Consider the following 26652-nt stretch of genomic DNA (forward strand, 5'->3'; position numbering starts at 1 on the left):
TTTTATATTTTTTGTCTTTTTGTTCTATTAATGTGATAGAAAGTTGTTTTAATACATCTCATTGTGCATTTTTCTATTTCTCCTTGCAGTTCTATTGATTTTTACCCTTCTTTTTTTTTAATTTTTTATTTATTTATGATAGTCACACAGAGAGAGAGAGAGGCGCAGAGACACAGGCAGAGGGAGAAGCAGGCTCCATGCACTGGGAGCCTGATGTGGGATTCGATCCCGGGTCTCCAGGATCGCGCCCTGGGCCAAAGGCAGGCGCCAAACCGCTGCGCCACCCAGGGATCCCGATTTTTACCCTTCTTTACTATTTTTAGGCCACATTAATGGGAGTATATAAATATAAATTTTTAATTGTATTTCTTCTTGGCAACATTTTCCCTCATCTTTAGGAATTAACAGATGTTATTCCCAGCATTAATTTCTGTCTTGAAACTTTCTCCCCTAATGTTAGTATAGCTATGTCAGCTTTTAGTTCGTGGTTGCATAATATAACTTCTTCTGTTCTTTTACTTTCTGCAATGAATCCCCATGCACTAGTAACAAATTGTCCAAGGCCCTAGTGACTGCGGAGACTGAGGACTGCATTCGGGAAGTCGTCTGTCACAGAGCAAGGATTCAAATAAGCAGCTAGAAGCTGGCTCGGGAGAAAACATGGACAACCCCATCACCAATCCAGAGGAAAGATGCAGCCTTGGAACCAAAATGGTGGCTGGGTGACAGGTGAATGTGCTAGCTCCACACCATCCTGGGGTTGGTTGGTCCTGGAGAAATGCCAAGACACGAGCAGATCAGACCACGGGTTTCAATGGAACAGAGCTCCATCTCTGTGGGCATCACAGAGGGCTTGCAGACCCCAGAGAAAGACCACCTTGCTCCTAAGACCTCAAGGTCATCCAGCAACCTGGAAGCAGTGATCCCCTTCCTGTGTCTCAACATGAAAGCTTAGGTTATTGACTTGAGATCCTTCTTGCTTTCTGATATAAGCCTTTACAGCTATACACTGGCTGTAATTTTCCCTCATGTGCTATTTTAGCTGCACTCCATAAGTTAGCTGATATGTTGTATTTCCATTTGCATTTACTTCAAATATTTTCTAATTTCACCTATAATTTCTTCTTTGGCCTATGGGTTTTTTAAAGTATTTTTAAAATTTTCCAAATATTTGGGTACTTCCCAATTTTTCCTTTCTGTTGTTGATTTTTCTTATTACTTTTATTGTGGTCACAACCCCCATACTTTGCATTATTTCAGTCCTTTTAAATGTACTGAGACATTTTCATGGCCTTGTATGTGATTTACCTATGGTTCACACCTGTTGGACAACAGTGCTTATTCTGTTGCTCAATGGGGTGTTGTGCAGATGCCAGTTAGGTCGAGGTGGTTGATAATGTTGAGTGTTAGTCTTCTATTGGCTATGGTTCACGTCTCTGAACACTGATCCACTCCCGGTTGGTGGCTAAGGCTTTCTAAATATCCTTGTAGCTATTTGATGTGTTCAAGAGTTTTGTTTCTCTTGCCCAATTTGTTATTTTCAGTAGGATGTTTGGCATGAATTATCCACTCTGACAATTCTGAGTGTTTAAGTCAGAATTGTCTATTTCTATAATCTGTTGGAATTGGACTAGTATCATTTCTAGTAATATGTGGCAAACTTTTAACAAAGTTTTGAGCTGAGCAATAGAAGAGAACAGAACTCAAAGCCTTTAAGTTTCTAGCAAAGTCCCCAAATATAACACTTCCTTCCCTGTTTCTAAAACAATTTAAACTACAATGTTTATGATGTAAAGGGCTATAATTCTATGTAGATAGCTAGCTTTTGACTTTCAGGCAAAAACATTACTGGATAGAGAAGGATCATAATGTACATATAAAGATATAAAAGTTCAGTTAATTGGGTTAATATATCAGAAGTTATCATAATCTCAAGGAGAAATTGGCAAAGCCTCCACCCTATAGAGGTGTGTACATATATATCTGAATACAGTTGATTACTTTTGCTTTGCTGAAAACACAAAAGTGAAGCCACATAACTGGGGTAAGATATTTGCAAATCACTTATTTGATAAGACATTTATAGACTATATAAAAACTCTTGAGGAATGCCTGGGTGGCTCAGCGGTTGAGTGTCTGCCTTCAGTTCAGATTGTGATCTCAGGGTCCTAGGATTGAGTCCCACGTCAAGCTCACCACAGGGAGCCTGCTTTTCCCTCTGCCTGTGTCTCTGCCTCTGTGTGTGTGTGTGTCTCTCATAAGTAAATAAATAAAATCTTTAAAAAAAAAAAACATCTTTAGTGTTGGAGCACCTGGGTGGTACAGTTGGGCACCTGATTCTTGGTTTTGGCTCAGGTTGTGATCTTGGGGTCTTGAGATTGAGCCCCACTCTGGGCTCTGTGCTCAGCGTGAAGTCTGTTTGGGATTCTCTCTCCTTCTCCCTATGCCCCTCCTGCTTGTGCTTGCTTTGTCTCTAAAAATAAATACATAAATCTACTTTAAAAAAAGCCTCTTTCTCAGCTTTAAATAAAGAAACCCCCAACCACATCTTTTAGTGAAGATTTGAATACTTCACTAAAAAAGATGAATGGAGGGCAAATAAGCACATTAAAGATGATCAAAATCATTAGTCATTGGAGAAACGCGTTTTAAAACCACTGTGAGTGGGGCACCTGGTGGCTCATTGGTTGAGTACCTGTCTGCCTATGGCTCAGGTCATGATCCTAGGGTCCTGGGATCGAATCCTGCATTGGGCTCCCTCTCAGGGAAATAATAGAAGGAATATTTGAAGATAAAAACTGGAGTATCTCATCACAGCATAATTTCTTCACAAAAACTAAAATATGAAAATGAGGTTGCAAGCCAAGTAAGTTTCTGAGTGGATCATTTGTTAGCTAAGCAAGAAAATCTGTTTATTGATGGTGAGTTAATTAAATGTCCAGTCAGCCAGAGAAATACATCCAGAGAAGATACACTTGCTTAAGCCTTCCAGTGGAACAGTTGTTCAAAGGGTGGAAGACATTGTAAGCAATATCAATAGTCATTAAAGAATAAGGTAGATAATTTCAATTGACTTCTTTTTGTTTTTGATTGAATCAGCAGATGTTAATGATGTCTGCTTGGTTGGTGTTTATTTGATGAGTTTTAAATGATGGAAGTATTAGCTTCTATAAATAGTTGATGTGGAACAAGCAAGAATATTTTTAAAGACATTGAGATCATTCGGTATAACCCGAGTGGAGTTACTAAGAAGTGCTCCATCTGATGGGGTAAAAGCGTGTAAAGCGCAGAAAGAGGCTTAGTCAAACGAATTTACAAAGCTTGTGAAAATGTAAGGTGTCTTAATCCTGTGCTTATTCATTAGCAAGTAATACTGGAGTCTGATGTGTCGTATCGAGCAAGTAATGTCAACAGTGAGCTTCATTTGCCCTTGTGGACTTAACTTTGTCAGTTCTGTGAATTTTCTTTTTCAGAAATAGAAGCTGAACATCCTGACTTACTCTACTATACAGCAGCTCAATGACTTAGCAGGAGGAAAGTTTTATTGCCATTTTTAAAAGTCAAGGCTGAGAATGGAATTTTCCTGAACAAGAACTGTGTTAAACCACAGTTTATTAAACATGAGTGGCTTTGGAAATTAGCTTTTGCTGCAAGCTTAATAAATATGTCCTCATAAATTCAGCTGAAAATGCAAGACAAATTAGACCTTCTATGCAAAATTTATTCTGCTGTAAAGTCATTTCAATAACAACTAATACTTGAATCATAAGTAATGTCAGGACACTTTATACACATGCTGCACTGTCAAAATTAAAAGAAAAAGTGCTATCTCCATTCCCATATTTTTTGCAGATACAGATTCTGAGCACAAAGTCAGTTCCAGCAGGATTTTTTGGATCTCAATGCAAGTGGAAAGGAAATTTCCATGTTCCAAAATCCATTTAACAGTACAATGGAGGAGCATCCACCTAATCTCTCATTGGAAATGATTCATCTGAAATATAATGATACACTAACAGCAAAATATCAAAAAATAATAAAATGAAATTATTTTTTCGAGAGAAGTGCATGCACATGTGGGAGTGTCGGAATAGGGGGCAGAGGCAGAGGGAGAGAGAGACTCTTAAGCAGGCTCCATGATCAGTTTGGAGCCCAACCCAGGGCTCAATCTCATGCCCCTGAGATCATGATCTGTGCTGAAATAAAAAGTCAGATCCTAAACCAACTGAGCCACCCAGGTGCCCCAGAATAATCTAATGAAATTCTATAATGAATTCTAAGCAGTGAATACGCTCTTCAAATCATAGGTCCATGGACTAATATCAATAATTAACAATGTCTGTGTGAAAGCATATTTTCAAAGATGAAATATTCAAAATGTCATTACAGATAGTAATACAGATCTATTAACAGATAAGCATTGGGAGTACATTTTTTATAACTTTGTTGAGAGAGAATTCACACACCATGCACTTCACCCATTAAAGTGTACAACCTGGTGCTTTTTTATTTATAGAGCTGTATAACCATTAGCACAATCTATTTTAAACATTTTCATCACCCAAGAAGGAACTCCATAACCAGGAGCCTTCCAAGCTGGATTCTAAACATTACATATAAATGGAACTATAGGAATTGTGGTCCTTTGTGCCTGTCTTCCTTACTTAGCACGATGTTTTCAAGATCGGTCCATGTGGGGGCACCTGGGGGGCTCACTAGTTGAGCGTCTGCCTTCAGCTCAGGTTGTGAACCCCTGGGCTTGTGGGATTGAGTCCTACATTATTAGGCTCCCTGCAGGGACCCTGTGTCTCCCCCTGCCTATGTCTCTGCCTCTCTCTCATGAATACATCAATAAAATCTTTTTTTAAAAAATCGGTTCATATGGTAGATTTCTCAGTGTTTCATTTCTTTTCATTGCCAGATTATATTCCATTGTCTGATGCTACAAGCATGTACTTAGCCATTCGTCAGTTGACAACCATCAGTTTGTCTCTACTTTTTGACTGTTGTACATAATACTGCTATGAACATTCATGTGCAAGTTCTTATATAATTGTAGATTTTTATTTCTCTTGGGTATATACTTAGGAATGGAATTACTGACTCATAGGGCAGCTGTATACTCAACCTTTTTAGGAAATGCTAGATTATTTTCCAAAGAGGCTGAGCTAGTTTGTACTCCCACTAGGAGTGCATAAGGGTTCCAATTTTTCTATGTCCATGTCAACACTTTTTATCTCTTTTTTATTCCAGGCATCCTAATGGGTATGCAGTGGTATCTCCTTGCGTTTTTTTTTTTTTTAAGATTTTATTTATTTATTCATGAAAGACAGAAAGAGAGAGGCAGAGACATAGACAGAGGGAGAAGCAGGCTCCACGCAGGGAGCCCGATATGGGACTCAATTCTGGGACTCCAGGATCACGCCTTGTGCCAAAGGCAGACGCTTAACGGCCGAGCCACCCAGGGGTCCCTTGTGGTTTTGATTACCATTTCCTTGATGGTTAATGAGGATGAGTATTTTTTCATGTGTTTCTTTTACCATCTGTGTATCTTCTTGGGAGAAATGTCTGTTCAGATCCTTTGCCCACTTTTGTTTGTCTTTTTATTATTGAGTTGTTAGTTTTTCATATGTGCAAGATAGTACTTTATCAGATACATGATTTGCAAGATTTCTTTCCCATTCTATGGATTGCCTTTTTACTTTCTGGTTGGTGGCCTTTGGTCCACAAGTTTTTAATTTTGATGATGTCCAGTTTACACATTTTTTTTTCTTCTTTGTGGTTTTGGTGTTATATCTATGAAATCCTTGCCTAACCCAAGGTCACAAAGATTTATGCCTAAGTTTTCTTCTAAGAATTATTTTTTTAAAATCATTTTAGCTCTTGCATTATGTCTCTGATCCACTTTGAGTTTATTTTTGTATGTGGTGGGGTAGGGGGTCCAACTTTGTTTGTATCTACGTGTCCCAGCATCACTTGTTGAAAGATGATTTGTTCCCAGTGGATTATATTGGTAAGGTCCATTTTAATGACAAGGAATACTAACTTTAAGCAAAACAGTTATTCCCCACCCCAGAAAAGATTTCTAGTCTCAACAGTAGGCCAGTACTACAAAGAAAAATTACTCAATTGTTATATTTTTATTTTCACCATTAAAATGTATGGAAATTTCTTCCTTGCTATACAAATACCTACATAACATCCTTGATCTTGCTCTTCCACAAAGCCTAAAATATTTACTATCTATGCCCCAAATTTGCAGACTATCAAGACATTCCATAGGACTCAAATTAATGCATAACTTTTAAGTCATTACTGAATGTCTCATGACGATTTAAGAAACAACCCATTTCAACGCTAATAGATTCTTGTGGTGATGTAACTGTAGTTCCTTATAGCACAGCTATCACCACTACTGTTTCAGAGCCTCAGCCACAGAGCCATACATGTTCCAGAGCAAGAGGAGGCTATTTCACAGGGGAAAGAGCTCAGGATGAAGACACAGCTGCCAGGTCCCAGACCCAGGATGGGAGATGCTGCATTTCTTTTCCTCTGAGAGCAGCTTCTTCTCTGGATTTTATCATGCTTGTTTCCACCTCTCTACTAGTTGTAGCTTGGAGCAGCTTGCCTTTGTCCTGTAGGGGCAATGTGGTGCTGACTCTAAGAAACCAACTTCCTTTCCAGAAGGAGCAGCTTTTTGAACATGGTTTCTCCTGCCCTTCAAAGGTAGTTCAACTTTTATCCCAGTCTTGGTTCTCAGGGCCTGTTTCTAGTTTTAGCCCTTTCAACACCAGGGACCTTTGCTGAATATGTTATATGTAACAAGGAAAATCCTTTAAAATATCTGTCCATTCTATGTGGGAAATGTGATTTCTGTGGTTGAATAAATAACTGAGGGCAGAGGTGGAGCAGCAGAGGGCAGTACAAAGCTACCAAAGCAAACAGGGTCACAAGCAAACATATGAAGCAAACTAATCTCTCCACAAGACAGAACAGAAAAAGCCACCAGCAGCCCTTTTTGGTGTATATCACACAAATCTTATCGTCTTTGACACCAGGGCTTCCTCACTGCTAATTATAGGATTGAGAGAAAGAGTTGTTTTCATCCTGCATTCATTCCGAAAAGGTTTATTCTTCCTTATTCTGCCACAGTTTCTGTATCTTTCCTAAAAGAGGGAAGAGTGTGAATTGGGAAATATACTTGCAGAACTGGTTTACCAGAATACACAGGATATGGATCAATACAAGTTAGATGCCTTCTGGCCTTATGTCACTAACTCCTAAGGGACCCAACATGGGAACTTCTTGGTAGAATAATGACAATCACTCACCAGAAACATAAACAGATTAGGAGGCAGTTTTCATTGGTTTAGAGTATTTCAATGGTATGACTGAGAATGTGCTGTCAGTTCATCAGGGTGTAATAAGAGTTGAAGTCAATTATTTTCCATCCTTTGACTTTACTTTTTGAAATTGTTTTGGTGACTCTAATTCCTTTGCCTTTCCACATAAATTTTAAAGAAGCTTGGCTGTGCCTATGGAAACTTCTACTGAAATTTTTACAGGAGTTGTGTTAAATCTATAAACTGATGAGAATTGACAACTAAATGACATATTCTGATCTGTAAACATAGCATGTCTATTTAGGACTTAATGTTACTCACCAACATTTCATAGTTTTCAACACAGAATTGCCACGCATTTGCCAAATTTTTTTTTCCTTTTGGAGTTATTGCAAATGGAGTCGCTTGTTGAAATTTATTTTCTAAATGTTGCTACTGCATAGATACAGAAATTAATTTTTGTATGTTAACCTAGTATCTTGTGACCTTGTTAAATAAACTCCTAGTTTAACTCTTAATGTTCAAAGAGCATCTTTGTTGATTCCCTGGGGTTTCTAAGTGGACAATCTAGTTATCTGAATGAAGATCATTTTATTCCTTCCTTTCTAAAACAAGTGCCTTTCATTCCTTTTCCTGCCTGATTGCAAGGACTTCCAGTACAAAGTTGAATAGGACACGTGGACTTACTCCTGATCTTAACGTCATTCAGTTGGTTACCATTAAGTATGATGTTAGTTGTGGGGTTTTGGTAGAAGCCTTTATTAGGATGATTCCTCCTCTATTTCTAGTTTTCTAAGTTTTTGTTTTTGTTTTTTTTTTTTAGTTTTCTAAGTTTTTATCATAAGTGGATAATTTTGTATTCTCTCCCCCTCCATCAGTTGGTAGGATTGTGTATTTTTTTTCTTTCTTGTTCAGTTTGGATAATACATGTGAATCTACAAGTTCACTCTTTTCTCTGTCACATCTATTCTGCTACTGAGTTCTTCCAATGGTATTTTTTCGGTAAATTTTGTTATTTTATTTTTTAGTTCTAAAATACCCACTTGGTTCCCTTTTTAAAACATTATTTATTTTCCTGCTGAGAATTTTGAAGTTTCCATTCAAGAATGGTCATACTTTTTGAAATACTATTGTAATGCTTACTTTATAATCCCAACATGTATGTTATCTTGGGAAAATATCTGCTGTCCTTTTCCTAGGAATATTTAAATTTTTCTGATTTTTATATTTTGTGCAATTCTGCATTATATCCTGGACATTTTGAGTATTATGAGACTCTGGGTCCAGATAAGGGTGGAGTATAGGCTTGCATACACAACTCTAGGAGTTTCTTTTTCTCTTACCACCTGACACATTCCAGTTCCCAGAGGTTACTTCCTTTTTCTGGTCTTCCAGTTAAAAATTCAAGGCTTTAGATTCTTTCTGCTTGCACCTCATGGATAAATTTACCTTTAGGTCCAGGTAGCAGGAAAATAGTGCCTCTGGACAGGGAAAAGCATTCCCTTCCTCAAAGGTTTAGATGCCTGCTTAACCACCACTTCCTTACCACAAGAATGCCTGAGAGTGTCAGAGTGGTCTTAACTTCAAATTCTGGTTTCCTTCTTAAATCTGCCTTCTACCATACTATTCAGGGTACTCAGATGGCTTCTCCATGCATTCTTTCCAGGGTTTTTATTTATTTTTGGTGGGAAAGACAAGGTGGCAGGTGCATACTACATTTAAACTGGCACAAGAACAGATGCTTGGGTGGCTCAGTTGGTTCAGCATCCAACTCTTGATCTCAGTTCAGGTCTTGATCTCAGGGTTATGAGTTCAAGCCCCACATTGAAAAATAAAGTGGAAGAAAAACTAACCAAAAGTTATTTTATGTCCAATGATTACATCCCCAGAGAATAAACTCTCAAACAGGAAATTTACATGAGTTCAAAGGAAAAATTCTGACTAGAAGTTTCATATTCATCATTCACTTTTTGTCTCAATTTTTTATTAAAATTAAAAACACGGAAAAATGTAAAAGATGACCAATGAACATCTCTATATCCTCTACAAAGATGACTGATTTTTCACAACAGCTGACCAATTTTTTACATACTCATCTTAAGATGTGCTGCAGATATCATGACTTTTCAAACTTGAAAACTTTTACATGCATCTCCTAAGAATAAAGACATCACCCTATATACCTCAATACCATTATCACTTCTAGGAAAATTAAACATGACATTATCTAAAATCCATTCCATCCTCCTATTTCTCCAAATATCCCCCCAAATGTCTTTATAGTTGTTCTAACTTTTCTGAATCAGAAATCAACTAAGGATCACACCTTGCTTATGATTCTTGAGTACCTTAATCTAGAATTCTTTTTGTTCTACTACAATGGCTTTTTGAGATGTCCAGGCCAGTTATCTTGTACAAAGTCTCAAACTCCAGGTTTGTCTATTTCCTCATCATGTAATTCGACTTGTTCCTCTATTTCATCTTTCTTGTCAATAGGATCATAAATTTGGTTAAGAGGTTTAATTAGATTTTCATTAAATACTCTTGGCAAGAATACATCGCAGGTGATCATGTGTACCTCATATCGCACCTCATCAGGAGCCACATAATGTCAGGTTGTCCCACCAGTAGTGAAACTCAGTTTGACAGCCAGATCTCTCCATTATAAAGGCATATCTTTTTTTTGCAATTCATATCTGTGACCTTTGACACCATGCTCCTTAAATTTTTTTTCACCTAATAGGTTTATCATCCATTGAATTTGTCTGATTTAATTACATGAAGGTTTATAAAATGGTGATTTTTCTAAATCTGTCATTCCACATACAGTTAAAAGATGGCATTCTTCAAATTAATTTACAGAGAGAGATTTCCTTTTTTTTCCCACTATTTTTCCATTATGGGCACATTTTTACTTAGCATGTTATAACCAATTACAGTGACTTTTTTTTTTGTTTGTTTAAGTTCTCTTAAATTTGACCAGTGAGAGTGCCTTCAAGTTGGCTCCCATGTCCTTCTGACATTGTCCTTTGAGTGCTTAGTCTTTAAGTGCTTTTTGTTTTGTTTCATAAAAAGATACCTTAGACACATCTTATACTTACCCTGCTCCAAATATGGAATCAGCTATTTCTTCAATGAGCCTGGGTTCCCCCTTACTGGGGAATAGCATTTGGAAACCATAATCTGGGCACAAAGCATGCTCATTGCTATTGGATAACCAAACATGTTTTTCTCTAGAATATCTTACAAATGGCTCTGTACAATGTTAAACACTGAGTCTTTTTAAAAACTCCTGCCTTATAAATATACCTAAATATATAAAGTTATTTTCTAATGAGCTAAGGCAGGTCAAGAAATATGCTATGCTAAAAGCCTGCATTTAATTCTAAAACCTTTCTCAGACAGAAGGTTCTAGCTACTTTTTTATTAGAACACTTTTTAAAATGATAGTGAGATACTGTGAGAGTTAAAGTGAGATATAAAACTGTGGAAGTAGGCCCAGGGAAAAATGCAGTGTATGTTAAAAATATGGAAAATCTTTGGAAAACCAATTTTAACTGATGACTAGAATGCTTAATTATAAAATATTCACATATTTCTTTATACAAAATAATTCCTAAGAGATAAATAACAAAAATAAAAAGGCAATCTTGTATGTGAAAACTCCAAAAGCAATTTCACCATTTAGCCCTCAGCTAAATTTGAGAATTTATGTACAGTTATTATAAAAGCAGGTATAATGGACACAGAGGAAAAAGAGAGAATAGGACTGTAAGTCAATTAAAAAGACTGCAGTTGGGACTTCCGGATGGCTCAGTGGTTGAGCATCTGCCTTGGGTTCAGGGCACGTCCTAGTCAGGGGATCAAGTCCCTCATCGAGTTCCCCACAAGAAGCCGGCTTGTGGGGCTTCTCCCTCTACCTGTGTCTTTGCCTCTCTGTTTCTCATGAATAAATAAAATCTCAAAAAAAAAAAAAAAAAAAAAAAAAAGGACTGCAGTTAGGAGGAACCTGTCAAATACAGAAATGAAACTGATAAAATTACCACAATTGTGCCTTAATCAGTTTACAAAATAAATACTGAATAGTATTCTTGAGACTTGAGGTTGGTATCCAATTATTAAAATTAATATCTATAATTATCGCAGAAAACCAAGGCTGAAAACTTAGACTCTAGCCTTGACTCTGCCCAACAAGCTCAGTTTCATTAGTAAAGTGAAAGGCTACAAATAAACTAAAATTTCTCCTGGTTCATGGGACTCCTGGGTGGCTCAGCAGTTGAGTGTCTGCCTTTGGCTCAGGGCGTGATCCCAGGAGTCCTGGGATCGAGTCCCACATCGGACTCCTTGTGTGGAGTCTGCTTCTCCCTCTGCCTGTGTCTCTGCCTCTCTCTCTCTCTCTGTATCTCATGAATAAGTAATAAAATCTTTAAAAAAAATTTCTCCTGGTTCTAAGAGCTACCACTGTATAGTTAGATTCTGCAAATGCACCATCTGCAGCAGATAAGAGAGTATTTGTGTGACAGTCTCCTCCCCTTGCTTCACTTCACTGCACCTTCTATAATGCTATCCTAAGACTATTCAGTAATGTTAAATCATATCAAAGTAAGAAATAATATAAGGAAAAGAGATTCCATTTGGGCAAAACTTCAATTTTCAAAACTAAATTCTAAATTAAGCCACATTTTTTTAATCATCAAAGGTTTTTGGAAAAAATATATATTCCAAAGCTATGTGTGTGTATGTATGCATGCCCTAGGTGTACATACATATATTTATATATACAACCTGCGGGTGAGGCAGTTCATAAAAAATGAGCTTGATTATTTCCACATGAAAACCTGAATTTAGAGAATCCATTTCTACCTTGAACTTCTCTTTATGGAAAAGAGTGTGTCCTCTGCTTGCCTGCCATTTTAGCAAATATGACCTCATGCTTACATTATTAATTCAATGGCTCCTTTTAAAAGAAAATTCATATCAAAGCTTACTCTTAGGGAATAAACTCCAATGAGAGATACCAAACATATTCCATTATTTTCATATTTTTAAGTTAGGCCTTTTATGTTTTTTCCATGACTTAAAATTTTTCTATATATTTAAAAACCTTATTAGCATTTAAAAGTTCTTATAAAATTTGAGAAATCAGTGCTTTTCATAATCCTACTGATCAATTTCACCATTACTTAGTGGTAACTAACATTTTCTCCATAAGTAAAAAAAAGACTTAATCTAATGCAGTCTGTGCCCTATTTATTATTCTCTAATGAGGAATCTTAAATTATTTGAGAAAAGAATTAAACTTCACTGGCCTTATCTCCTCTAAGAAATCTCTGATACTGAGTAAGAGAGGAACTATAGATAAAAGGCTTCCCATATTCCTTCCATTTATAGAGTTTTTCCTTATTGTGAACTTTTTTGTGTCTGCACAGATTTGATCTGTAACTGTAGGCCTTCCCGCACTCCAGACACTTGTAGAGTTTCTCCCCAGTATGGATTCTCTCGTGCTCAGTGAGGAATGAATACTGGCTGAAGGCCTTCCCACACTGATTACACTGGTAGGGCTTCTCTCCGGTGTGAATTCTCTGGTGCCTGTAAAGATTGGATTTGCAACCAAAGGCTTTACCACATTCTTCACAGCTATAAAGCTTTTCCCCGGTGTGAATTTTACGATGTTCATTGAAGGAAGAATACTGGTTGAAGGTTTTCCCACACTCGGTACACTGATAGGGTTTCTGGTCCATGTGAATTCGCTGGTGTTCAGTAAGGGTTGAGATGCGTGTGAAGGTTCTTCCACATTCCAAGCATTTACACAGCTGCTCCCCAGTATGAAGCCTCTGGTGTTCAGCCAGGGAGGCAAATTGGCTGTAACCTTTCCCACATTCACTGCATTTATAGGGTTTCTCCCCTGTATGGATTCTTTGGTGTCTTTGAAGTTTTGCTCTACAGTTGAAGGCCTTCTCACATTCAGTACATTTATAGAGTTTCTCGCCAGTATGAATTCTCTGATGTACAGTGAGGGTTGAACACTGGCTAAAGGCTTTCCCACATTCCTTGCACTGATAGGGTTTCTCTCCAGTGTGCACTCTGAGATGCTTGATCAGGGTTGAACTGCTGCTGAATGCTTTCTCACATTCATTACATTTGTAAGGTTTCTCTCCGGTATGAATTCTCTGATGGGCAAGAAGGGATGATCTGTGGCTAAAGGTTTTCTCACATTCACTACACCTGTAGGGTTTCTCACCAGTATGAATTCTCTGGTGTTCAATCAGATGAAGACTCTGGTTGAAGCTTTTCCCACATTCATTACAAATATAAGGTTTTTCTCCTGGATAAATCTGGAAGCGTCTCATTAGGTCAAAATTCTGTTTAAAATCTTTCCCAAATGTGTAATATATATTGGGTATCCTTCCTACAGGAACAGTCTGTTGTGTAACAAGAATTGTGTCTATAAGGAAGCCTTTCCCCAACTCAAGACTTATCTGCTTTACATCTCCAATCCCAGGATTTTTGTGGGAGGCCACCATTTGCCTAAGAGGTTTCTTCTGTTGCTCCTGTTCTGTCTCACTCTCAAATTCCATAGTTTGTCCAAAATTGGTGTCCCCGTGACCAAACTTAACGGACCTTTTCTTTATTATTCCCTGAAATGTCTCTTCTCTAGAAATGTCCTGTGTGGAAGGCAAGGATTCCATTTCAGGCTGAGTCTTGAAACCTGGAATGAGTCAGGAGCATTAACGATGGTACCTCTACTGGGAGAGACAAACGCATCAGTAGAACAATAACACTGGCAATAGTACATATAAAAGAGCTGCAATACCTCTTTTGATCCCAAATATGGACTTGCATCTAGGGAAAAAATAGGACACGATGGAAAGAGAGGTGAAGAGGAGAAGGAGTGGTGGTGTGGGAGAATACAGTGGATGAATGAACACTGGAAACAAATGAAGACATTGCAATTTGCAAGAAGTCAATGCAGGGAGAACTGGCTAAGCAGAAGATATGAGGCTCAGAAAAATGTCAGCTCATAAGCTCCAGTTGGATACTGTGGGATATTTCAGTTTATCATTTCCTACTCTGTATACTGAGCAATGAAGCAGGTATTTTGTCTTTATTTTCTCCTTAAAAAAAAAAGAAAAAAAGTTTCACTTATGGGGCACCTGGGAGGCTCAGTCAGTTGAGCATCTGCCGTCAGCTTAGGTCATGATCTCAGGGTCCTGGGATCAAGCCCTGCATCCAGCTCCCTGCTCAGCAGGGAGTCTGCTTCTCCCTCTGCCCTTCCATCCTGCTCATGTATATGTTTGCTTTCAAATAAATAAATAAAATCTTTAAAAAAATAAAAGTTTACTTATTTTCTCTTTTTTAGTAATCTCTACACTCAACAAGGGACTCTAACTCACAACCCCAAGATCTAGATTTGCATGCTCAACCAACTGAGCCAGCCAGGCACCCGTTTTCTCCTCTCTATTCATATGTGGCTTTTATTATGTTTTCTCCCCAAGCTCTCGCTAAAACTCTATACATATTAGGCAGCCCAGGTAGCTCAGCAGTTTAGCGCCACCTTCAGCCCATGGCATGATCCTGGAGACCCAGGATCGAGTCCCACATCGGACTCCTTGTGTGGAGTCTGCTTCTCCCTCTGCCTGTGTCTCTGCCTCTCTCTGTGTGTCTCTCATGAATAAACAAAATTTTAAAAAAATATAAAACTCTATACACATTTTTAAAATCTCTGCTATGTTTTCCTTCAGTTTTATAAATCTGTATGTGAATATGATTTCATATCATAGTCTGTAAAAAGAGGATGTTCAGCCTTTAAAACTTACAGCAGCCCTGAAGCATGGCTGCGTTGAGGATATCTGATTTAAATTCAGGATGCTGACTATAAAAAAGAGGAAAATACAGAATAAATCAGCCACATTCAACAATCTATCCCTAGTGATTGGAAGAATAACAGTTTTTTCATACCACCCTGCCACCACTTTTCCTCTTCCTATTTGATCACAAGGAGAAATAGATATATTTCTCTCTCCTAATAAACTGCAACCAGAAGATTAACCTCCTTTGTAGGAATCTTTTTAGGCTAATGAAAGTCTACAAGAAATGCAGAGTCAATATGCCCCAAAATTCTGAAATATACCCAAACCCCAAGCTCAGATCTGATGTTAAGTCAAAGGATTTAGCTTGAGCTGATTCTAAGGAACTGTGGGTTAAAATGTGGCTCTCTTTAATCAATCCATGATTGAAAATAGATTAAAACTAAGTCTTTCTAAGGAGCTAATTATATGTACTTAAACAATAAAACAAAGTATAACTAGGTGATTTATGTCAATAAAATCCATCCAGTTTCAGTAATGAAATATATTTTATTAAAATCAAATAGTAAGAGAAAAAGATATACAGGCTATAAATATGTATAAAAATACAGATTTTTCTTCATGATGTTAATGGGAAACCTAGCAGTTTCGATTTTAAAGTATCAACCAGGATACCCTCTCTCTTTTCATCCTTTGCCACAATAGGACATCCTTTGCCCATCCAGAAACTTATCAGGCTACTCTAACATTGTTTTTCTAAAGAAATTTAACTAGTAAAGCCTAAATTAGCCATCTCTTTCTTAGAATTCCACAACATGTTTTACTTACATATTCTATCACTTAATATTTTTTGTATTGAAGCCTGAAAATAATTCAAGTATTTCTTCAAGGAGAACAGTGGACACATCTCATGGTTATTTGTTAATCCCTTACTATGCACATGACAAGTTCACAATTAGAATGACTTACATAAAAAAATAATGTGTGAACAAGCAGAGTAAGTTGGAAAAATTATGAAGGGCAGGTGACCTCAAAAATGAAAAGACATTCTCTCCTCACATGTTGGACTCCTAAAACCCAACCAGGCATTTATTGAACAAATAGTTAATAATCAATAATAACATGAAACAAACAAGTGACTAGAGAGAAGCCTCTTTGACACGAGAAGCCTCAGGTGTATATAATTCAGGGAGTGGTCTTATAAAGGAAATTGGATAATAAAGAGGGGATGGATTTCAGTAGAACAAGAAAAGAGGACTCTGCATATCAGAAAGAAGGCCTGAGCAAAGTCATCTGGCAGTGGGGAAGTAAACCTATTTAGGGGAGGCTAACTGACTAAAGAAGGAAATCCAGGTTGGAATTTGTTAAAATTTTGATTAAACAGTATGAGGCTGGGCACAGAATTCCTAAATAGTGGGCAGAGGAACTCAGAATAATACAGGTGTTGTACGTTCTCAGGCAGGTAATAATAAGACGAGGCGGTCAGATCTGGGAAAGGAGACAGGTTGGACCAGAGCAAGGACAGAGCAGAAGCAGAGCAGTGATGTAACTGCCGTGGTCTGGCTGTACTGAGTTCTTAATTTTGAGCTTCATCAGCACTGAGTTCATCATAAAGGCAGCTCAATTAGATTCAAAAACTATTAGCTAAATGCAGGATATTTGATGCCAGAGGCACAGAAGGCAAAGAAAGACCTTGTCTCTTCCTTAAATATACATGATCCAATTAGGAAAATAAACAATAACAAAGGAACTATAATTAACTCTGACAGATGCTGTCATGGATGTATTCAATGCATGCAGAATGTGCCATGTGAACTCAAGTGATTGAGAAATGAATAGTGCCTGGGAAGGAGGAGAAATAAGGAGAACCTACAGATCAGGTGGGCAGATGGATCCTGAAGGGTGAGAGGGTTTCCAGGGGATAAGACGGAGGTGGTAATCCAAGAAGGAATGACACACAAATTAATGAGTCTGCAGGTTTGGCCAGAACACGTCGCTGACATGCAAGTGGCCCTTGATTCCCACAGAGGAACATGGAGACAGGCTCTGAAGTAGGTTTAATGTCACAGTAAGAATAGTTCTTGCCTCTGTGGATAATGGAGAAACAACAAAGTCTCTTAAGGTAGAGATTAACACCTGAGTTTCAAAAAGATCTCTCTGCTGATGGCACAGAGGGTGGGAACAGGAGAACAGGCTCAGAGAGGGTAGGTAATCTTCCCAGAGCTCAGAGCATGTGTAAGCAGTGGCAGGGCTAACGTGAGATTAGGAATGTCTAAATTCAAGCCATGATCTTAAGTGCTATGCTGCACAACTCACTAAACTCTTTATCTGGAGAAAAATGTATTTTAATAAAGGTGAAAATTATCTGTGAAGAGAATGAGGGGGGAAAATGCCAATAAAGGCAAGAATCATAGATTAAAGGCCAAAGCACAAAGACAGAAGCAAAATATTGCAAATCCATGTCCCACTGGGAACAGAAAATACCTGGTGCTCTGGATTTCTATCACTGCTCTTCAGCTATCTGGCTCTATTAGTGAAGGGTTTTACAACCTCCAAGGCACTGTTCCTTCTGATATAAAGAGAGGAATCTAAATTTGACCATCTTTAAGTGATCCTCCAACTCCCATAACTGGAAGTTTTAGTTTAAAGACCAATGAGATTTGCCAAGGCTAGAAGAGAGGTATGCACATGACAGGTCTCAGGGCCAACCCCAGCTCTGTTCCTGGAAGGCAGCTACACCTGTCCACATGCCATGGTCTCTGGCTGCATTTGCTTTACAAACGTGGAGTTAAAGGATTGCAGTAGAGACCCCTGGCCCCCAATGCCAAGCTATTTACCAGCTGGCCTATTGCAGGGAAAGTGTGCCAGGCCCTGGGCTAGAAAGGCAACAGTGGTCAAGGAGAGCTGGTTGACTCTGACAGTGGGACAAGATGGCCCACTCCAAGGAGATACAAGGGAAATGTTGAGTTAGGAAATCAGAGACATGGGTGCATTGACAACACTCTGAAATAGGAGGCTGGTGAAAGAAATTTAGAAGATTCAAAACAAGGCAGAAGGTGTAAAGTATTTAAAATCTGTTGGGCATGAACATGTATAAATGCGGATGGAAAGAAAACTGTGAAGGCCAAGAGGCCAAGATGGCAGAAGAGGGTGAGAGAGGCCGCAGCAAAGGAAAAGAGGTAGAAAATGTGGAAGTGTTAGGGAAGAGAAGAGAGTCCACACGAGGGCCTTCTGGATGCCAAGAAAACCATTCCAACCACAGAGCCTCCTGTCAGGAGGCCCTGGCTCAGAATTTCCAGGGAACTTCTCCCAGTGCTGCTTCCTCATGACCTGCTCATGGGTAAGCACTGCCCTCCGCCCCCCGCCCATTCCCCAGCCACTCACTCACCTACACAGGCATCTTGAGGGACTTCCCTGTCCACGGTGCAGGGATCTTCTCCTTGCTGCAACTGGTAGATCACCTTTGGCGTTGAGAATGGAATCCCTGCTCGTGAAGAAGGGAATAGGGATTGAGCGGGTGGTACAAAGGGCAACTCCAGAGCTCAGGCACCAGAACCCATGGTGCGGAGAAGGGAGCCTGGGGAGCTGAGAGCATGGGTGCTTCTCAGGGGGCCTGGGCGCTCGAGATGGATTGGAGTGGGGAGGTCTCAGTTCGGAACTGATACAGGGCTCTACCTCGACAGGTCTGTTCGTTCCTCAGACTCTAAACTGAGACCCAGTGATTGGAGGAGGATGCTGGTCAGGAGGCAGGGTGGAAGGAAAGCAGAGGAAGGAGAAAAGCAGAGCGTGAAGGGCATCCTGTCATAAATGCCCAATGTCAAGTCCACAGATAATTGTCCTTGCCCAGGGGCATGGCAGGAGGGAAAGTGGGGACTCTGAACCCCGAAGAGGCAGCTCCCACAGCAGATCCTTCATTAAAGACAAGCCTCCTTACCCAGTGAGACCAGGGTGCCATAGTTCTCCAGCATCACCTCCCGGTACAACGTTCTCTGTGCAGAGTCCAGGTGCAGCCACTCATCATGGCTGAAGAGCACGGCCACATCCCTGAATGTGACAGACTCCTGCAACGGTAAATCCACTCCTGCTCACCCAGGACCAACTTCTCCACCGCTAGGTAGGTAGGTATGGGGAAAGTCGAAGTATTTCATATTGACTACTTGTGTTATTCTGGGGACCACCCCATCAGCTAGTACACAAATATCTACTGGGAACCCCCTGTGAGCAGTGTCACATGCCACATGTTGGGAGGGGAGGTCGGGAAAGGCAAAGTCCCTGCCAGCAGAGAATTTCTTTCTTTCTTTTTGTTTTTTTTTTTTTTAACAGAGAATTTCGATCCCAGTCTGGAACCTATCGAAGTACCTGAGCACCTACCTCTCACTCAAAATCTAAATTAAAGGGCGGGGAAAAAATCAGAATACCCTTAGAACAATGCTGACACTTAAGAATACACTTAGAAAATTATGGCAATGCCACTAGCAGAACAGAAACACAAAGGAATTTCTCAGATGTAAATAAAGCAAATGATAAAAGTAGTATTAGCTCATGTTTGTTGGATACTTGCACATTAGGAACTGACAGGAACTTTGCACAGAGTATCTTCACTGAGTTCCATAGAAATCCTATTAAGAAGATAATTATAGGGGATCCCTGGGTGGCTCAGCGGTTTGGCGCCTGCCTTTGGCCCAGAGCCCGATCCTGGAGTTCTGAGATCAAGTCCCACATCCGGCTCCCGGCATGGAGCCTGCTTCTCCCTCTGCCTGTGTCTCTGCCTCTCTCTCTCTCTATGTGTATCATAAATGAATAAATAAAACCTTAAAAAAAAAAAGAAGATAACTATCGTTAAATCATTTGACAGATGAAGAAACATCTCAGAAAGGTTACATTACCTCCCAAGGTAATCCTGTTAGAAATTGGTGGAGATTGGAACTGAATTCAGGCAGAGACATCTCTAAGCTATACTGTAACATGGGTTTCCACTCTTTATGGAAGTTAAAAGACCCAAAGGACCTGCAAGACTATACAGGTGCCGAACGGAACTGTGAGAAAAGTAAATTCTTGCAGGAGAACCCCAATGAGCTACAAAATATGAGAAAGCAGAAGTTGGCCAGATGCCAAATCTTATACGAAAGGATGAAAGAGATGGAATGCATGAAAAACGATAACATTTTGACCTTGTGATTCTACTTTTAGGATTCTACTACGAGAAATCCTCATACAACTGGGTAGGGATATTTGCTCAAGGATATTCAGCAGAACTTTACTTATAAGCCAACAGCTGAGTAGTGAACCTGTGGATGTTTTACAAATACATGACTAAAAGGACTAAATGTCCAACTCTTGATGTCAGCTTAGGTCATGATCTCAGGGTTCTGGGGTCGAGCCCTGAGTCAGGGCTGTGCACTGGGCAGGGAGTCTCCTTAAGATTCTCCCTCTCCCTCTGAGCCTCCACCCCACCCATGGTTGTGTTCTCTGTTTCTTGATTTAAAAAAAAAAATTGTTTTTAATAAAAAAAAAATAAAAAATAAATAAAAGAACTTTGAAGATCTTTTTTTTAAAGATTTTATTTATTTATTCATGAGACACAGAGAGAGAGAGAGAGAGAGAGAGAGAGAGAGAGGCAGAGACACAGGCAGAGGGAGAAGCAGGCTCCATGCAGAGAGCCCGATGTGGGACTTGATCCCAGGTCTCCAGCATCAGGCCCTGGGCTGAAGGCGGCACTAAACCACTGAGCCACCCAGGCTTCCCTTGAAGATCTTTTTCAAGTAGGTTCCACACCCAGTTTGGAGCCCATCGTGGGGCTTGAACTCACAACCCTGAGATTAAGACCTGAGCTGAGACAAGAGTCGGGCACTTAACTGACTGAGCCTCCTGTGTGCCCCTTAAGGATTAGGAGATGGTAAGGGCCTGGATTATTATCCAGGTGGATCCAGTATAATCACAGTGATCCCTGTTAGGACCCAAGAGTCATAGTCAGAAGAGGACAAGGTGGTGATGTGAGGATAGAAACAGATTGAAGACATGCACTTGGAAGATGCCTGGAAGGGCTACAAGCCAAGGAACACAGGCCACCCCCTGAAGGCACAAAGAAGGCCTGGAAACAGATTTCCCCCTCAGAGTTTCCAGAAAGAACCAGCCCCACTAAGAACCTAAGTCTAAGATTTTAGACTTTGGACCTCCAGAATTGCAGAAGAAATTCATGTGGTGTTAAGCCACTGCATTTACGGCAATTTGTTACAGCAGCAATAGGAAACTAATACAACAGTGAAAAACTGAAGACATCCTATAGATCTATCAGCAGGGTAACAGATAAGCAAATTATAGGACATTTATCCCATGAAATATTTTACATATATAACCACTAGATAGAATGAGGTAGATCTGTATGGCTGATGTTGGAATTTGACCTTGACACACTGCTAATTCATATGAAATATAGCAAGCTGCAAAACAGTCCATATTTGTTGAAAATTATTTATCTAACTATACGGATACGTTTGGAAGAATACACAAGCCATCCACCCTCATTATTCTTTCATGTTTGTGGAGGAACAGAAAAGCAATCTTTTGCTTATTACTTTGTCCCCTTCTGATATGCTTACATTGTTTAACAGGATGTGTGTGTTTGTTTTGAAATTTTTTGAATCCATTTTAATTTGTGTATTGAGTTTTCAGCTCTACGTCTTTGCATTTGTAGTGGTTGCTCTGAGAACTATAATACACATTCTTAGTTCTTTATAGTCTCCTTAGAGCTAACATTTGATTTCAAGTACCTGCAATATATGGGAACTTCCCCTTCCCTATGCTGTCATTGTTAGACACTCCCAGTTGAAACAGTTGACAGGACCCACCAGACCTCACCAGGCACACTCACAGAGGTCAACAGATACAATGCAACGAGATAAAGAGAGTGCACCAAAACCCTGGAAGACCAAGATGTTCCAAGTGCAATCTCCTCTTATTTGCACACACAGACTAGGCCGCATCCGGAAGCTAAGGAGGAATTTTTATTTGGGAGGGCTTGAAAGGGAAACTCTCAGCAGGAGCCTTTTGTGTTTCAAATAAGGCTTGTCAAACCATGTAGGCCAGCTGCCAACCCTCAGTGAAGAAGATTATCCTGGGGGCAGTCAGGGGCACTGGGATCTTAAACAGCACATTAACTGCTTTATCATGCCCAGGGGTCAAAAATCAGCCATCCGGGCATCCCCAGGCTAAAGACAGAGACTTTCCAGTCCAGACACAAATGAACTCTAGATCCACAGCTGCCATCCTGGGGAAAACTCACAGAGCTCTGGATTCCCCCACGGTTTTCATTGGGAGAGCAAAGTACCCAAGGAATGGAAACACATCCACCATCTCTAAACCCAGAAAGCAATTTATGAAAGAGACAGACTTCACTTACTGTCACCTCAGTGGGCAGCAGATCCACGGCCATTCTTTCCTTCTCAGTTTTCCTATCAAGGGAGTGCAGACGGCTGACAAGGTAGGTCTGGAGAGGAAAAGGGGTCATGAGCAACTCTGGTGTCAAGGATGGCTTGGAGAGAGGAAGTTACAACCACCCATCATGTCCACCAGGTCCTGGTGAAGCCTCAAGCACATTAATGACACAGACCAAGTAAAATGCGTGCTTACCCAGCCAGTGAAGCTCTAAGGCAATTCGCCAATCTCCATCTCCCTGTATTAATGATATCTAACTGAGATAAGGTGATACTTCACTGTCACCTCAAGCCTGTTAGCTGTGACTCTCGGCAAACTGCGACTCATAGATACCAGGAGCCCTTAGGAAGCCTTAAACTGTACACACTGTAAAACCCAATTTCCCCGGCTGCCACTTTTGAACAGTCAGCCAATTCTAAACCTGCCTGCCCCACCTAGCCCCTTTCTTCCCAAAGAAACGCCATAAAGGCACTTACCCACATTTACCTTGTCTCTCTACCTCATGACCCACCCAGGCACTTTTCCCTGAGTGGCCCCGCCTGGTCCCGAATATAACACAACTCCGCAAACCTTCCTCCCCCCACCCCTGCATCTGGTGCTACCTTACCTCACCCACAGTAATGTGGTTAAAGCCAACGCTCCCTCTGGCACAGATGCACACCTCCTATACACACGTTCCACAGGTGTCACCCCTGATCACAACCGCAGCTGGAAACGGCCGTCCTCACACACAAACCCCAGCTGGGAGGGTAAGGTAAGAGGGTGCCTGCAGCAGCCAGACAAGTGTCAGAGAAGGACCCCGCCACAGCTGCCACCACTGGCTGCCTGGGTTTGCCTGGGGGTCTTCAGGGAGCAGCACCTGGCCTGAGGGGTCAGCTACCTGAGTGTGGGGTGTCCCCTGGGCTGGGTCGCCTCCGCCAGCTGAGGCAGGCTGCTGCAGGAGTAAGCACAGGCACTCCCTGGTGCACACCTCCTCCACACCAGAAGCTGGGCTGCTTCACAGGTATTGTTTCTGAACCTGGCGAGGGCTCTAAATAAAGTACTGCTGCCCCATGTGATAGATGCTAGGAAGACCGAGAACTTAGGGAGTCAGAGCGACCTGCCAAAGAATCAAAAATGGTAACGGGCAGGAAGGGAATCCTTGTTCCAGTCCAGGGCCCTAGCTAAATGTGGCCAACCACCTGGCCACTGCGCCCTAGTTTCCCCACCTATAAAATGGGGGCAGGGCATAAATACCGACGGATGAAATGAGATCATTCACGCAGGGCGCTAGCACTGCCAGCCACGGCACCCGAGCGCTGGGCGCACGAGCTATTGTTTTTACTTCGCGACCAAGTCTCCCGGAAGACAGGCCGCAGGGGCCCCCGCCCGCAGCATCCGGGCACGCCCCAGCTCACCTGGCAGCGCGCTCCCACCCCGCGCGGATCCCGGGCACCTGCGACGCCCGCCCCGCCCCGCCCCGCCCCGCACCGCACCGCCGCCGGGCCCGCGGGGACCGGCCTCCGACCCCCGGCCGCGCCGCGTCTTCCCGTGCCCGCGAAGGGCCCGGCCGGCTCCGCACTCCCCTCCCTGCCCGCGGCCGGCGCCAGCAGCACCGCCGCCACCGGGAGGGCCCCCGGGAGGTCTCCGCCCCAGGCCGGCCGCCCCAGCTCAGCGGCGAGCCCGCGCCACCGCCGCAGAAAGGCCGGAGCCGTGCCGCAGCCGCTCAGCCCCCGGGACTACCACTCCCGGCATGCTTCCGCCGCGCGAGGACTACGCTTCCCAGGAGGCGACTGGGGACCCCCGGGGGGGGCCCGGTTGGTTACCCCGCGCCGCGTGCTCGCGGGACCAGCCCGCCGCCCTCCCGGGTCTGCTGCAACGCCGGGACGCGCGCCGGACGAGGGAGGAGGGTGGTCCCCCAGCCCCGGGCCCGCTGCCTGTGTCCCCCCGGGCGCTGGTGCTAGACAGGCAAGGTGATTGGAAAAAACAAAACCTGAATTTAGACGCCTTTAGCAGGATCTGTGCGCCAACCAGCTAGTTATGATTTTTATTTTAATGCGTACCATATCCAGAAGATGATGTATATGCATAGGTACAGTTTAAGAATGAAACCAATACCTATATACCCAACACTTGGCTTGAACAGAGATTTGGCCCAGATTTTCTGAAGCCCCATCCACAATGCTCCCCTGTCATGTGTCTAAATGGTCCCAAGCATTTCCCTTGCTTAGCTTGATGGCACTGTGTCCCACAATAATGTTTATTGTTGCAAGGTTTTTAGTCTTAATATAAATGGAACTGCTGTATGTTCTCCTGTGACATATGCTCAACATGATCACTGTTTGGAAAAAAAAAATCAACTGAGTGTATTTTAAAGATCTTACTGGCTTTATTCAGTGATTCACCAGCTGGGTAGCATCCTGTCTAGCAGGTAGGAAGGATCTCCAAGAGTACTACATGAAAGCCTTTCATAGGCAGAAGGGAACAAGCACTAGGAAGTTATACTAGGCAAAAAGTGGATTGGTTATTGCAAGGTTAGTTTCCCTGCGGAAGATGGCAAAGGTTTATCAGTTAGGTTATCTAACTAAGGATGATCATGTGGTTCCTGATTGGCTGGTTTCCAAAAGAGCTGAAACTTTACGTCTTGTTTGGTGAGGGGGGAATTTAGCCTGAGAGATCTCTTTGTGAGCCTGTTATCTTTAACAACTTTTAGATTCACCGATCTTGATATATGCAAAGTTCATTCATTATCACTGCTGTGATAAGCTGTATAAGATCCCATTATTCACTCATTCAAAACCAAAATAAATATTTAACACCTATCTTGCTTCTGGCATTGTTCTAGATACTAGAAGTATACCAGTTGAACAAAACTCTCAAAACCTCTGCATTCGTTTTTCTCTGCATTGCTTAAATTTCTCTGGAGGAGAGAGAAGAAAGATGATAAACAAGAATAATAAATGGTATGTTTTTAGGTAGTTCTGAGCGCTAATAAGGGAGGAGGAACAGTACCCCTGGTTGGGGGCAGTGGTACTGCAAATGTTATATAAAGGAGTTGAGAAATGTTTGACTGAGGGGACATTGAAGAAAGACCTGCAAAATGATGAAGTGTGAGCCCAGTTAAGTATCTGTGAGGCGGCTTTCTGGTCCACTGAAAGCCCTGAGGTGGGAGCACATCAGGCCTGTTAAAGAAATATTAATACTGTTGCTGAAGCAGAAAGAGGGCAGAGAGAATGAATGAGATCAGAGGCGAAAGGACCAGAATGTGCAGGCTCTTTCTTATTGGTCATTGTCACTGGGTCTTACTCTGAAAGAGAATGCTCTAAGCAGTGGAGATGTTAAGAGTAGGCAGTTGGTTTTAACAGGATGCCAGGAGGTCCGCAAACAGGGAGTCTGGGTCAGTTAAGGGGGAAGTTAGAAACCTGTCCTGACAGCATTCCCAAAACACAGCCACAAGAAGCCAGATCAAACTAGACAAGCCCACGACAGAAGAGGCTAGAGACCCTGATCAGGTTAAGGGAGAAAAGGTGAGAAATCCTGCTCCCAAGAAGTCCCCTCCCCAAGTAATAAATATCCTACTTCCTAGCTAAGAACTGTCAATAAAAGATATAGAGACCCAAACCCAGCTTCCCCCTTGAGCTTGCTTGCTCTCACATCTGGACAGCATGCTCTCACTTGAATAAACTTTCCCACTTACAACACTCAACTGTGCGACCTCTCCTGGAATTTCTTCTTGTGACAAGACCAAGAACCTCCAGCGATATCCCAGGGACAGGCTGGGTGGAAGCCTCAGTGCCCCGGAGTCTCCCCTGTCCACCTCACAACAGAGACATCTTCAGATGTCCATTTCTAAATGATCGCTGTGACCGCCGTGCTGAGACTAAACCAAAGGGGCAAAGGAAGCAGCAGAGAGACCAGGCCTACTTAAGAAGGCCTTGGCCCTAAATTCTGACAGCAGTTTGGAAAGAGCAGGTATAAGTGGTTGGAAGAGCTCAAAACTCAAAATATGGAAAAGATAAGGATGTTAACATTTTGAATACAATGTTTTTCAACATTGTATATTGAAGTATATTTTAAATAGTCCTGGC

General features: G+C 41.5%; 1 protein-coding gene across 1 annotated transcript in view; it reads right to left on the bottom strand.

Moving 5' to 3' along the window:
• Window positions 1–9291: 9291 nt before the first annotated feature.
• The window catches only part of ZNF879 (zinc finger protein 879), a 38406-nt gene continuing 21045 nt past the window's right edge, over window positions 9292–26652 (bottom strand). Inside the window, 2 exon segments of the mRNA XM_038551797.1 lie at window positions 9292–12826; window positions 12829–13668. Coding sequence (XP_038407725.1) covers window positions 12744–12826; window positions 12829–13668 — 923 coding nt within the window. The 3' untranslated portion in view covers window positions 9292–12743.

Source organism: Canis lupus, chromosome 11, assembly GCF_011100685.1.
Source record: "Canis lupus familiaris isolate Mischka breed German Shepherd chromosome 11, alternate assembly UU_Cfam_GSD_1.0, whole genome shotgun sequence".
Classification (NCBI taxonomy): Eukaryota; Metazoa; Chordata; class Mammalia; order Carnivora; family Canidae; genus Canis; species Canis lupus.